The sequence below is a fragment of the Mustela nigripes genome, chromosome 3, assembly GCF_022355385.1.
Source record: "Mustela nigripes isolate SB6536 chromosome 3, MUSNIG.SB6536, whole genome shotgun sequence".
Taxonomy (NCBI): Eukaryota; Metazoa; Chordata; class Mammalia; order Carnivora; family Mustelidae; genus Mustela; species Mustela nigripes.
This window is the reverse complement of record NC_081559.1, coordinates 40,235,444-40,250,033: the sequence shown is the minus strand read 5'-3', so window position 1 is coordinate 40,250,033 and position 14,590 is coordinate 40,235,444. Positions and strand designations below refer to the sequence as shown.

At 46.8% G+C, this 14,590-nt stretch overlaps 1 protein-coding gene across 2 annotated transcripts in view; it reads right to left on the bottom strand.

Annotated features, from left to right (window-relative positions):
- The window catches only part of SAG (S-antigen visual arrestin), a 35,142-nt gene extending 21,032 nt beyond the window's left edge, over positions 1 to 14,110 (bottom strand). For both annotated transcript variants that reach the window (XM_059392721.1, XM_059392720.1), the window contains exons 1-3: positions 13,870 to 14,110; positions 5,850 to 5,984; positions 2,036 to 2,096 (exon numbers count right to left, since the gene is read on the bottom strand). In XM_059392721.1, the coding sequence (XP_059248704.1) occupies positions 2,036 to 2,096; positions 5,850 to 5,924 (136 nt within the window). In that variant the 5' untranslated portion in view covers positions 5,925 to 5,984; positions 13,870 to 14,110. The remainder of the gene's footprint in view (positions 1 to 2,035; positions 2,097 to 5,849; positions 5,985 to 13,869) is intronic.
- Positions 14,111 to 14,590: the final 480 nt, after the last annotated feature.

Genomic DNA, 14,590 nt, shown 5'->3' with positions numbered 1-14,590 from the left:
GATCAAGACCTCTTGAGCTGAGATCAAGAGTCAAGATCCTTAACCGACTGAACCACTCAGGTGCCCCTCTCTGTAGTTTTTAATTGCACAAGTAATCCGTGTTCATTATAGGAAAATCAGAAAGGGAAGGTAAGCAAAGAATAAAACAAAGTCAAATATCCACCACTCAGAGATCCCCATTGTCAAGATACTGGTGCAGAATTTTTTTACTAGATGTATATGCACTGATAAGGATGTTTTACTAAAAAAATGAGATCCCAATATACGTACAAATCAGTTAATGCTTTTCTCATACAACTATAAATTGCAAACACCTATTCTTACACAAAGACACACATAATACATACTCATCATTTTAATGGTCACACGTGGCTCCACTGGATGGACATACCATAAGTTATTTAATTAACCTCCTCTAGTTAGGGCATTTTTTTCCAGTTTCCCTCATTATCATGAACAGGGTGATGAACATCCTCATAGATACATTTTTTTATCCATCGACAGTAGAATTGGATTTGGCTTTTGATGACATACTACCAGATGACCTTCCAGAAAGTACTCTGCCGAGGGACATTCTCACCCTCAAGTGTCTAGAAATGCCAGGTTTTTTACACTCTATTATAGTTGAAATCATTACAGATTCGCAGGAAGTTTCAAAGATAGTACAGAGAGGTTCTGTGCATCTTTCATTCAGTTTCTCCCAGTGGTTACATCTTAGATAACTATAGTACCATGTCGAAACCAGGAAGCTGGCTGACACGGGGTACACTGTATGTGCAGGTCCAAGTCATTTTATCTCATGTGGCGGTTGACGGCTCCCTCACCAGAGAGCTCTCTCTCTCTGTTCATGCCCTCCCCGAACCACCCAGCTTCAGCACTGCCTCCTCCACGCCCCCTCCCAGCAACTACTGATCAGTTTACCATTGCCATTATTTCATCATCCCTAAATTATCATCTAAGTGAAATCGTACAGCATTGTGGCCTTTTGAGGTCGCTCTTCCCACTCGGCATAATGCAGGATCCTGAGAGCCATACGCTGTTGTTTGTTATCAGTGGCTCGTTCTTTTTTATTTCCGAGTAGGATTTCATGGTATGGTTGTGCCACTGCCCGTTTCAGCTGATTCACCTATTGAGAGACGTTTGGGTTCCTTCCAGTTTGGAGTGATCACAAATAAAGCTATCATAAACGATTGCACATAGGATTTTGTGTAGATGTGAGTTTTCACGGCTCTGGATGAGTGCCTGGGAATGCAACTGCTGGGTCAGATGGGAAATGTGTGTTTGATTTTTAAAGGAACTGCCAAACTCTTCCAGAGTACGTGTTCCCTTTTACATTCCTGCCAGCAATGTATGAGTGATCCGGTTTCTCAACATCCTCACCACCTTTTGGTGTTGTCACTATTTTTCATTTTAGCCATTCTGACAGGGATATAATGAAATTCCAGTCCATAGTGGTTTAATTTGCATTTCCCTGCAAATGCAATGATGGCCAATGATGTTGATCATTTTTCCATGGGCTTCTTTGCCATCCATATATCTTCCATATATCTTCTTCAAAGAACTGCTTTTTGGGTTTTTGGTGCATTTTCTTTCTTTTTATTATTATTATTTTTTTAATTTATTTGACAGAGTTCACAGGTAGACAGAGAGGCAGGCAGAGAGAGGAGAAAGCAGGCTCCCTACTGAGCAGAGAGCCTGATGCAGGGCTCCATCCTAGGACTCTGGGATCATGACCCTAGCCGAAGGCAGAGGCTTTAACGCACTGAGCCACCCAAGCACCCCTTGGTGCATTTTCAAAGTGGATTTTACTTTCTTATTGCTGAGTTTCTTTGCATATTCTAGAGTCCTTTGTCTCCCCCACGCCCGGATATTGTTTCCAATCAGCCAATAGCTACCTCGCTGATGTTTTAATTTTTCATTTCTTTGATCAGATTATCAGCAAAGCCCATTTGAAAAAATACAAAAGGAGCTGTTGTCTGATGGCTTTAAGGAAAACCAGAATTAAAATTTAAATCTTACTCCAAACTCAACTTACCCACAGGTTCTACTTGATCAATATGGTCTATATAGTCTCTCTTCCCCAGGTAGATGGTCACCTGTAGAAAGAAAAGATGCAGATTCTAAGTGGCCAAAGAACACTAGCACATTCATATTCAAAATCAGCAACAACCAAACCCTCCCACCCCAATAATCCCCAAACCTGGCAACAACTGACACATTTTGATTACTCTTTTATTTTTTTTAGGATTTTATTTATTTATTTGACAGAGAGAGAGACAGCAAGAGAAGGAACACAAGCAGGGGGAGTGGGAGAGGTAGAAGCCCCTTGCAGGGCTCGATCCCAGGACCCTGGGATCATGACCTGATTTACAACTGAGCCATGCAGGCACTCCACATCTTGATTAGTCTTGAGAAGACTTCCTGCCTGGCTCTGCCTCTTGCCCATTCCCTCCTCTCTCCCTGCTTGGCTGTGGGCAGACTATGGATTACAGGCAAGTTGGACTCTCTCCTCATTCCCATAAATTTGCTCCAAGGAAGTCTTCCCACCCCTTGGAATGGTTCCTGTTCTCCCACCTTTTCTCACCAAGCTCAGGTCTGACATTAACCAGGTGACCTTGTTGAATTCACTCGTAACACTTCAGTGAAAAGTTATACTTATGCAAATGAGGCTCATCCCAATGTTTAAGCCTCTTATTTCTGGCTGTGAATGAAAGGTTTCCTCTCCTCATTACAAGTATATCTGAACTGAGTCTAGAGGCAGGTGCTCCAGAGTCCCTGAAATCCTACCAGGTGAGCTGCTGGACAGATACACCTGAACCCATGCTCTGAGCAGGAGGGATGGGAGGGTAGGGGGCAAAAACAGCTGTTTCAGTCCTCCTCCTGTCTGCTGCATGTCCTTTGCAGTGAAGGTCTCTGCCAACCCCCTTGTGGAATAGCATGGGTCACATTCACTATCACTCATGCCCTAAACCACAGGACTGTGAGTGCCTTGAGGGTGGGAATTCTTTCATCATTCAGCTGTCAAGTTTCTACCACAGTACCTGGTGCACAACAGGATTCTAATCCACATTTGCTAAGGGCACCAATGAGAGAGTCTGTGCATTCTGCCTAGCCCCCTTCTTCCCTAAGCCTCTTAAATTCGTATTCTTATGTCCGTGAACTCCCAGAATCATTTCTGTTGGCATCCAATCATCTCCTATTTCCACCCCCTTGTATCAGACATCCTGGAGTGAATCCCTATACCTGCACTTTGTAGGACTGATGTTGAAGCACCCCAAGGACTACCTAGGCAGGTGGCTGGGCAGGAGGTAGGTGTTGGATGGTATGAGGATGTTTTGTGGACAAAACCAAAAAATCAGTGTATACAAAGCCCAGAATGCCTCTGGAACCAATGGCCACCAAATGGGAATGCAGGCTGATGCCAGAAAGGGTCTTACAGGCCCAACTTTAAAGACTCTAGGAAGATATTAAAACATTTTTTTTAATTAATTAATTTATTTTTTTTAAAGATTTTATTTATTTATTTGACAGAGAGAGATCACAAGTAGGCAGAGAGGCAGGCAGAGAGAGAGAGAGAGGAGGAAGCAGGCTCCCCGCTGAGCAGAGAGCCCGACACGGGACTCGATCCCAGGACCCCGAGATCATGACCTGAGCCGAAGGCAGCGGCTTAACCCACTGAGCCACCCAGGCGCCCCTAAAACATTTTTTAAAGATTTTATTTATTTGTGAGAGAGAGAGAGTGCAGGGGAGGGTCAGAGGGAGAGGGAGAAGCAGGCTCCCAGCTCAGCTGGGAGCCCAACAAAAGGCTCGATCCCAGGACCCCAGGATCATGACCTCAGCTGAAGGCAGGTGCTTAACCGACTGAGCCCCCCAGGCCCCCCCAATGTTGAAGCATTTTGAGCAGCATGAAAGGCCTGCAGCTAAACAACAGAGTATTTATCATGTCCCAGGTGCCAAGCTCAGCACCGACTACGTTATTTCACTGAATCCCCACAACTACTCTGTGAGATAGGAATTAGCCCCATTTTATGGAGGAGATGACGGCAGCAAAGTGGAGAATGAATGGACAAGGAGAAAGCCAGTTAGGCATTTGACTGTGGTTGGGAGTAGGGAAGACTGAAGGTAGGTGGAGAGAGTGTGTTTTCTTCTTTTTCAAGCTTTAGCTGTGGAGGAAGAGGAACTGGAGAGGCAATAGGGTCAAGGGGAGTTTGTTGGTTGCTGTCTTTAAGATGCATGAGGTCCATACTTGTTTGTATGCTCAGGCAAAGAACTGGGATGGAGGGAAAGGCTGATGGTAGAGGACGCTAGGGAGAAGATGGCCCCTAAGACCCAGGTGTAAATAGCATGAACCTCAGCTGGGAGCAAAAGGGCAGGAGCAAGAAGAGAAATGGGGCTGAACAATGTGGGACTGCAGCCCACTGGCTGCTTGTTCAACCAGCAAACCAAGCACCCTTCTTTCTGAATACAAGTAGCCAATTATGTTGAGGGATTTACCATCCCCCATGGGGTGAGGCCAGCCCCGGAGGATGGTTCTTGATGGGTCTGATCCAATTATGATCATCCAAGTCCTTTGGCTCAGGACTGGTTTAGGGTGGGCATGAGACCCATTTTTGACCAATGAGATATGAGAGAAGTCTGCTGGAGGGCTGTTGGGAAACTATTTTCCCACTTTGAAGAAGAGATACCGGGAAGCAAGAGCCTCTTCCTCCTTTGGGAAGGAGGTGAGGGTGAGACGCCTGGAGCTAGGCAGCCATCTTGCCACCAGCTGGAGGATGAAGATCACAGAAGAGGGCAGAGTGGATAGAATCACCGAGAAATGGGCCCAGGGCTCCTTGTGCACCATGCCTAGAGCCATACAGAAGTTGCAACTGGAATAGTCCTAATATGTGAGACATTAACAGAAGGAACCCCCCCCCCCCCCCATATACATCACCAAAGGCCCAGAGGAAACTCTCTGATTCTCATAGCACAACACAAGAGAAACAGGTTTGCACCTGTACATCACCCCAAAGTGGAGTTCCTCAGCTGGGAACAGAAAGGGCAGAGAATGCCTGGTGCAAACCTGTTTCTCTTGTGTTGTGCTATGAGAATCAGAGAGTTTCCTCTGGGCCTTTGGCTTAACATATAAGAAACTCAAAAGGAAAAATCCAAAATTCAGGTTTATAAAGCACAAAAAATAGAGCACATCTAGGCCATACACTGTGCCCCAATGGACTCAACAGTGGCGTCATCTCTGCCAAGCACACAAGCTGCCCAGATATGGGTACCATGTTCCCTTACCCAGTGGCCCTGAGCCAAGTGAGGACTGAGGGCATGGTGGCTGGGGTAGGCACACAGAAAACAGAGCTGCCTTGGTCCAGCACTGGGGATTTCCCCTGGCAGGCAATGAGATGACAAAAGACCAGATGAGTTACTATTGACAAAACAGTGTTTGAAATGTCAAGTCATTGGTTCAAGGGCAGCTAGGAAAAGAAGTAAAATTGGAAGTAAGGGGGTGGGGGCTGAGAGACAAGGAGAAAATTAAGGGTCTCAGAGTTAGGTTCTTTAGGAGACTGAAAAGAATTCTACATGTTCAATCCATTCATTCAATTATGTCTCATTGATCATTCATTGCAAAATAGAGACAGAACACAGACACGGAGCTTCCCTCAACCTCTCAGGATTCTGGTATAGATCGTGTCTATTTCTTTCTTTCTTTCTCTTTTTTTTTTAAAAAGCAATCTCTACACCCAACGTGGGGTTTGAACTCATGAGATCGGGAACTGCATGCTCAGCCAGGCGCCCTGGGCAGCTTTCTATTTTTTTTTTTTTCTCCCCTCCATCACGCCACTCACTTCTGTACCACTTACCGACTTGTCCCGGGAGACTTTCTTGAAAATCACGTGGTTTGGCTCAGACTTGCTGCCCTTCGAGCTGGCTGCCATGGTCCCTGTTGTCAGTAGCGGGCTTCTTCCACCTCAGAGTGTGCGTCTGGCGTCTGCGGCCTGCGGAGAGGTAAAACGATGCTGCGAGTGCAGTCAAGAACATTCTGGGTACAAAACCTGCTCATGAGATGCTGTACGCCCGGGAGACATTTCCTTTTATCTGCTTAAGTATCGTGGTTTGATGAAATAAGGCTTTTGTCTTGTGTGTATGACATGGGGGTAGGGGGTGCTTTTTTCCGAACATGTGTTTTCTTTTTCTCCATAAGCCTCAAACATTTCTTAGTAAACCTCAGCTAGAAGGTTTGCCTTCCTGACTAGCTTTTGGTAACGGCACACTTCACCAGGTTGGAATCAAAATTCTATCACGACGATGTCCCATGGTAATTAGAATAGGAGAGGTTCCCGAAAACCACAACATAACCACTTAGCAAATATCATTTGAAAATGTGTTAAATCCCCAGGAGTCCTGTCCTGCTCTCCCACCGCTCCCCAGTGTGGAAAAGGCCCTCTTAGCTGTCTGGACCTCAGCGCACCCTGAGTCTCATTAACAAGCAAAGTCTGTGCAACCACACGGAAAAGGTGCAAGTGAGACGACAGACTGACCACAGGAAAACACCGGTGGCCCTGCCCCTTGCTCTCCCTGTGTCTGCCCTGGAGGTCTGAGAAGCTTCGGATCAGGGGCCATCATGTACCTTGTTCAGCCAGCCAGAAGGGCCCAGGAGGCGAGGAGAGGGGCTCTGTCCCTCTGGGGAGAGCAGTCGGCCCCTGCTCTATGTAACCAGATGACCCTGTCGAGGTCCCTGGCTTGACGTGCATGGGGGAATTTGTAGGGAACCTGGAGAGGGGGCCCACACCCGCGTCTCAATGTCCAGAAGCCAAATCCCATTTAAGGAGCAGAGTGGAAATGGGATTAGTGTTGAGACGGGTGAACTGGTGGTTTCAGCAGTTCTAGGCATTAGGCAAAGGCCTCTAGTCTCCTTCCAGAGGGGCTCACAGATGTAGGAGCTCCCGTGGGGAAGGCGTGGTGGGAGGGATGAGAGCTAAAGAAAAGCTACTTTCTATCCTAACCCTCTTTGGGTTCTGGAAATAGACTGATTATCCCTTCACTCCCAGTATCACCAGGACAGGGGATTTTCAAGTGCTCAACAGACTTGATTAAACTCAGCAGGCTGCTAATGCAACCTTGGGGGTGGGGGATAGAAACGAAAAGGTCAAGGGGAGATGTCAAGCTCGAGATGAGCCCTGGTCTTATAGAAGCCAAACCCATATGGGAAACAAAGACCAGAGGAAATGTAGAGAAAATTAACCGTCCGTATAACCTGCAGCCCACAGACAAATACTTGAGGTGGCAGGGTAGAATGGTCCTCCAGGAAGCTCCCATCTTAATGTTAACGCCTTGCTGGAAAGAAAAACCACCTTCGCTTGACAATAGCCAGGCCTCCAGGACCCTGTAAGTCTTCTTCAGCATCTGAAAATCTTTTCAGAAGTTCCCTTCGTCTTTACTTCCCCCAACCCCAAAGTGTATAATCAGTTGTTCCTCACAGTCCCAGGCCAGCAGCTCTTTCTGCCCATGAGTCCCGTCCCCAGGCTTTAATAAAATCATCTTTCGGCACCAAAAGCATCTCAAGAATTCTTTCCTGGCCTTGGGCTCCGGACCCCAACAACATTACTCCAAAAACACATCAGGACTAGAGGTTCCTCTCCCCGACCCCACGCCCTGTTGATTATGGAAACGAATCTTGTCAGATCTGCCCCCTCCCTACACTCCGCCTCCCCAGTGTCTCTGGAATCTGATCACACCATCCCATCCCCAGAGCCTTCTCCTGCGTCCCTAGCACCCCTTTGCTTTCCTGGACCATAATGTCGCCTGCTGTTGAACTCTATCCATCTTCAGCTGCCAGGCCCTTCTGCACGTGGAAGAAGGCCCTTCCGAGCCCTGATCTGTCCTTTCCACTTAGTGTCTCCCACTGCTCTGAGAGAAGACACGGGAACCTGCTTTCCACATTGTCCTGCCCTGCGTTCCGCCTACTCCCCCATACTGTTCTTTTTGCCTAGAACAATCCTCTCCTCTTTCCAAGTTGCTGACTCCTTTCACGCTTCAGGTGCTGGAAGAGAGGAGTCCCATCCTCAGGGGATCCTTTCCCAACCTCCCTCCCAGGCTGGGTTGGAAGCACAGTCACCTTTGACAACTGTGTGGGAAATTATTTCATGGTCTCTCTTCCCTTACTTGACTCTAGGCTCCGGGAGGGCAGGGGCCCGTCCCTCACCATTGCATTCAACAGCTGCTTCCAAGAACATTCAGGGAATAAACAGATGGGACACTGTGGCCATTAACACATTCACATATTGAACTTGACGTGGTGTCTGCGAATGAAGCAAGTCTAAGCAGAAAGCTTGTTCTAACATTTGAAATGCTAGCATGTGTGGAAACTTCCAGTGGCTTCCTCCTGCCTGGACAATGCCTGTGAGGCCCTCCAAGATTTGATCCTTTGTTACCTCTAACCCTCTTTCTTCTCTTTCTTTTTTTTTTTTTTAAGATTTTATTTGACAGAGAGAGTGAAAGAGCACAAGCAGGCAGAGCAGCAGAGGGAGAGAGAGAAGCAGGCTCCCCGCTGAGCAGGGAGCCCGATGCGGGGTTCGATCCCAGAACCCTGGGATCATGACCGAAGCCAAAGGCAGTGGCTTAACCAACTGAGCCATCCAGGCACCTTTGTCCCTTAAAAAAAAAAAAAAAAGATGCAGGACTTGAACCCACAACCGTGAGATCAAGACCTGAGCTTAGCCGACTGAGCCACCCAGGCACCCCTGACCTTAGTTCTCACTACTCACCCATTTTGCTCCAGGCCACCTTCCTCTTTGCTTTTCTTCAAACCTGCCTCAAGGCCTTTGCACTTTAACTGTTTCCCCTTCTGGACCATTCTTCCCACAGAGAGCCACTTGGTTTGCTTCCTGAATTCCTCTGGGTCTTTACTTCAGTGTGACCCCATTCACCTGGGGCCTATTGTGCGTTCTATCATGCGCCAAAACTTGTGGCCTCCTCTGCATTATTTTTCTCCGTTGCCCTCATCAGTCTTGCATGCAGAAGAACCTATGTATCTTCTTTCCTGTCTGTCCTTCACCCCATCATCACTAGCACATAAGCTCCCGGAGTGCAGAGAACCCTGACTTTATGCACCTATCCCATCTCCAGCATCTAGAAGAGGGATCTCATTATACTTAAAGCACATGGATGAGTCACTGGATTGCAACAGTGTGATAGCTGGCAATAGCTAAAATTGAGAAACAGTATTTTTAATTTCTAAGGGAGAAAACTTTTTTTTTAAACAGAGAAATGCCAGCTACTAAATGCAAAAGGATGATGAAAGGAGAAAAACATACTCTGACAAACTCTGAGTGGATTAATCATGACTTCTGATTTGCTCTATTTTTTTAAGTTTGTTTATTTATTTACATAATCTCCAGGCCCAATGTGGGGCTCAAACTCACAACCCAGAGATCAAGAGTCACATGGTCTTCTGACTGAGTCAGCCAGGTGCCCCCTATTTTCTGCCTTTCCGATGTTGTGACATCCTGGGCTCTGGGCTGGGAGGGGCAGACTCTGGAGACTGCTCCTCCCAGGGCTACTCCTTCCCCAGAGACTACAAACAGCTACCTTTCTTTTCTTTTCTTTCTTTTTTTAAATAAAGATTTTATTTATTTATTTACTTGACAGAGAGAGATCACAAGTAGGCAGAGGCTGGCAGAGAGAGAGAGAGAGAGAGAGGGAAGCAGGCTCCCAGCTGAGCAGAGAGCCCGATGCGGAACTCGATCCCAGGACCCTGGGATCATGACCTGAGCCAAAGGCAGCAGGCAGCGGCATAACCCACCGAACCACCCAGGCGCCCCAAAAACATCAACTGTGATTTTTAAACAGAGAATTCTTAAGGTGACAAATGACTTCAAGGGCCAAAACAATGAGACTCTTCTTATAGAAAGATGCCTGGCACGGGTGTCACCCAGGCACCCCAACAACTACCTTTCATATGCAAACTAACCAATCGGGAGCCCAGATGCCACCACAGTGGCCTTGGTTCCTCTTGGGACGGGCTCTCACGCGGAGCCACTACAGCCTTACCCTAATCATCCCCAGACCAGGATTCAGCCAACTGGAGAGAGCCCGTCATCACAGAGCCTGAAGTTATTCAAACTCTCCAATCCTAAACCCACTTCTCTTGCCTCACCAGTTCTTCCCCATGGAAACCATAGGAAAACTCTTGTCCATGTTTTCCCCCTCCATCCCTCTGCCTTCTGACCAAACCTGGTGCTTCCCCCAGGTGGTCCTGTGTGGCACAGGCTGCCCACTCCTTTCAAGAACAGTAACAAATTACCTTTTCAGTGGCCATTGTTTCCTGATCTGTTGGTTTTATCATTGCTGAATGATTGCAAATACCCATCTTAAAATACTGATAAAATGATCGACTCCAAAAAAGATTCTTCATTGGGGTCAAAACCTTCAGGTGAAGAGTTGATGGAGGGGAATGGCTGTCCCTATTAGCGCCCAAGTGATGGCTAATGGATCCTGGGCTCACCACAAGGTGCAAGCCTGGCCTGCACAACAGGGGCCAGGCTAGGTCCACGGTCAATCTTAGCATCCACAGTAGTGAACAGGAATCCATGAAGCATTTCGACATCACTTCCAGTTTATGGGAAATGCAGAGAATAGAGGAACAAGCTAGAAGACACCACAAGAGAGCTACCCGATGAATGGAGAAATAGCTAGTGTCTTTCATAAGCCGATGTCACAGAAAAGGGAGGTATTTGATTAAAAGACACTCAAGGTACTCAACATCCAGATGTAATGTGTGATCCCAGACTGGATCTCCAATTTGAAAAATAGGATCTACAGGACATTTGGGCCCATCGGGAAAATCTGTATATGGTCTAGGTGACATGTAAGACAGAAATATCTGGAATAGGAAGGTAGAGATTGTGACCAAACAACAGTCATAGGATGGCATGTGCAATATGACCATACCCTGCAAACACATACACTCTGTGTGTACACACACACACACACATTATAGGTATAATCTGCAAGGATACATACTAAGGAGCTAACTGGTCTCTGTATGGTGGGTATGTCAGGTTTCACTTTTTTTTTCCTGGTCTATGATTTAAAATTTTTCTCCAATAATCACATACTTCTCCTAAAGCAGAATGGTTAAAAGATAACATTGTTATAAACTTAGAAGAGTATCTGCTTTTCCTCTTAAAAATATGCCAACAAGAGGAAGACAAATGACCAGGGTGTTTCTTTCTGTGTCCCCATCAGAGGGGCTGCAGCATCTGGGACCCACTTGCAGCTATGGCTGCTCTTGGGACACCCATTCTCACACAGTTTTGTTAAAACCAGGTCGCTGGAAGGGTGCAGACTCATGGATTTCAGTCACTGACCCACCAGTTCCCGGCAGGTGGGGTTGGGCTGGATACTGGACCTCATTCATTTTGGAAATGTAGTCTCTGGTAGTCATTCCCAGCCTCTGGTCTGTGATGAATTTATTTCTGCTTGGCAGAAAAAAATGAGAAAAACAAGGGCACTGTTGTAAGCTTTGTCATGGAGCCAGATGTCTTCACTATAAAGGACTGTCCTCCTTTTTTCTAAGGTTATAAAGTCCTCAATTTTTGGATATTAAAATGTCCTTCCTCTCTTTCATTATTGAGATACACTTTACATACATGCAAAGTTGCCCATTTTAAAGTGAAGTTTGATGAGTTTTACTAGGACTATGGTTAAGGCAGAACATTTCCATCCCCTCAAAAGTTCCCTGGGTCCCTATTTCGGTCATTTCCTCCATCAACCCCCCAATTTAGAGCCACCACTTATTTGCCCCTCCCATGAGTTTTGCATTCTCGGTAATCTATTGTGAAGTTCAGAATATAGAGAAAAGTTGGAATAACACAATAAACACCCACATAGTCCTCTGTGGGATTTGACAATGAACACTTCAGTGCATGTGCTCACTTATTGTTTTTCCCCTTTGAAGCGTTTGAAAGTAAACTGCAGACATCATGACATTTTACTTATATTTCAGGATGCAGCCACTGAGCGTAAGGACAAAATGTCCTTTCTTTTATAAGATAAGAATGAGAGTAGATGGCAGTTTAGAAAAAAATCCTTACTTGGCCAAAATAAAAAGTTGTCAGCCTTTCCCTAGAGTTATTTTGGAAATCGACAGCTCTATGAATGCAAAGTCTGGGAACCACTGGTGACAGCAATGCTTGCTTCTCTGAAGTCAGTGTCCAGTGAGATGAAGCTCCAAGCCCCATGCTTCACCTCCAGGTACCAAATGCAGTGCCAGCCAGCTCGCAGGGGCGACAGGGTGGAGATGTTCAGCTTAAGAGGCTTATGGGCTTCAGGGGCAGGTTATAGTCTTAGGGCTTTATTAGGGCACATGCACGAAGAAAAGCGGTACACCCCGCTAAACATCAACTACAAAATGAAAATCTTGTGTCCTCATCGCCTTGGTTTCCTTGAAGCAGAGAGCCCCGGAAAAGACTGGGGCAACTTTATTTACAGAATGCCAGGGAATCAGAACTTATAAAAAGCCACCTTAATTCCAACATGGACCTCTTGGGCAGCTGGCCTAAGGAGTAGAGGGTGGTTGTTGGTTGGGCTGGCTTACAGTATCTGAAATCATAAATGGGATCCTGGGGGTTCTCAAGTTGGGCAGATGCTTTAAAAAAAAATTATCATCCAAGGGATCCTGGGTGGCTCAGTCGGTTAAGCATCTGACTCTTGATCTCAGCCTAGGTCTTGAACTCAGGGTTGTGAGTTCAAGCCCTGCAGCACTGAGGCTCATGCCCAGCATGGAGCCTACTTAAAAACAAACAAACAAACAAACAAACAAATAAATAATAAAAAGAATGTAGTCCACACGCCATCCCTTGCTTGGCTCTCCTCCACAACATGCACGATAAGAAGTTGTTGAATGCTTCTGGGGATGGGGAAATCATTACCACCTTTCTTTGAAACAGTGTGACACATAAGAAAATTCTTTGTTAGGAAGGGCTCAGCTTCCCTTCTACTTCCCTCCATTGCTGCAAGTTAATCTAATCTCTTCCACGGGTGACTCATCTGTGACTAGGACCCAGGTGCTCATTTCTCATGGGCATTGCCACCGCCTCACCCATGCTGGGGTCCCACCCCAGTCAGATTTTGAATGTCCATCTTGAGGCATTGTGCTGAGAATGGCACTTGGTGCTCCAGGTTTCCATGCTATATAAACAGCTCCAGGCTGGAGTCCAAGGTTCTGTGACCCATTGAAGGTTCCCCTGCCACCTTGGGGAAGTACCTTGTTTCACAGCTATTTCCTTTTCTTCCTCTATAAGGGGAGCCGGTGAGCTGCCCTCTCTCAGGGCTGGGGAGATGCATCAAATGTGCAGATGAGTCCCTTAAAAGGAGAGTTGTGCGCAGAGTTGGGGGTGGAGGATTCTGCAGGGCATTTCCCCTCGTCCTCTCCCACAAGGCTGACATGTGCCTCCATGTGTGCCTCTGTTCTTTTTCATCCTCATAACGCCACATGGGTCCCAGCACTAGGGGGCTTCCAGGGGCCATGAAGCTGCTTCGATACAAGATTTCGTGGCCAAGCACCAACTGAGTTGCTCACTCCAAAAGCTGAGCACACTTAGGGGGAGGCCTTTCAGAGGAAATGAATGTTTATGCATATGCACCACCCCTCCGCAAATCTACAAGTGGAAGCCCTAAATCCCCAGGGTGATAAGGTGCTGGGAGGTGAACAGGGTTGGATGAGGTCACAGGGCGGGGCCTTGATCTGATAGGATTAGTGTCCCTGTAAGAGACACCCATTCTCCACAATGCAAGTGCACTCCAAAATCCGGTGAGCATAGGGCAGCAGCAGCAACCTCTGACCTCCGAGATAAGATAAGGCCTCGGGAGGGAACCTACCTGGTGGGTGCCTTGACCTCAGGCTACCAGATTTCCAGAGGTGGAAGGAAGAAGTATCTGTTGTCAGAGCTGCCCGGTTTGTGGTGTTTCGTGATAGCAGCCCGAGCTAAGACAAGTGCCCATGCTTTTCTTCAGGTAGATCAGCTGCTTGGTATAGATCAAAAAAGTCCGGAAAAAATGGACACTGATCCAGGTTCAGAAATGTCCCTTTTTTTGCTGGAACCAGACGGGCGTGGCGGTGGAACACTGTGAATATACTTTAAAATGGTTACTTTTATGTGAATTTCAATACATTTAAAGCCAGTAAAAAAGAAATAGACTTTTTACACTGTGACCTGAAACCTACACATGCACGCACAGAACAGTATCTTCGCAACACTTCTGCTTCCTCTGTGGTTTATTCTTAGGTTTTTAACTACTGTCCCTCCCTCCCTCCCTCCTCGTCGTTTGTCCCATTGGCGGTTAACGACCCACCCTTTTGGGGCTGTCTGGTTAGCTTTTCGCTGATTCAGTCCTACTAAATACTAACTTGACTGAGCGTCCATGATGCTGAGCACCACAGCGGGACAGCGGGGGTCCTGAGAACTGACGTACAGGTTCTTAGAACCATCTGGGCATGTACTCTAGGGAGCAGCAGCACCGAGGGCTTCCTAACCAGAAACCAGACTGCGCACAGCCTGCATGCTGCACTCACAAGCTTAACTGCCAACCATCTTCTTGC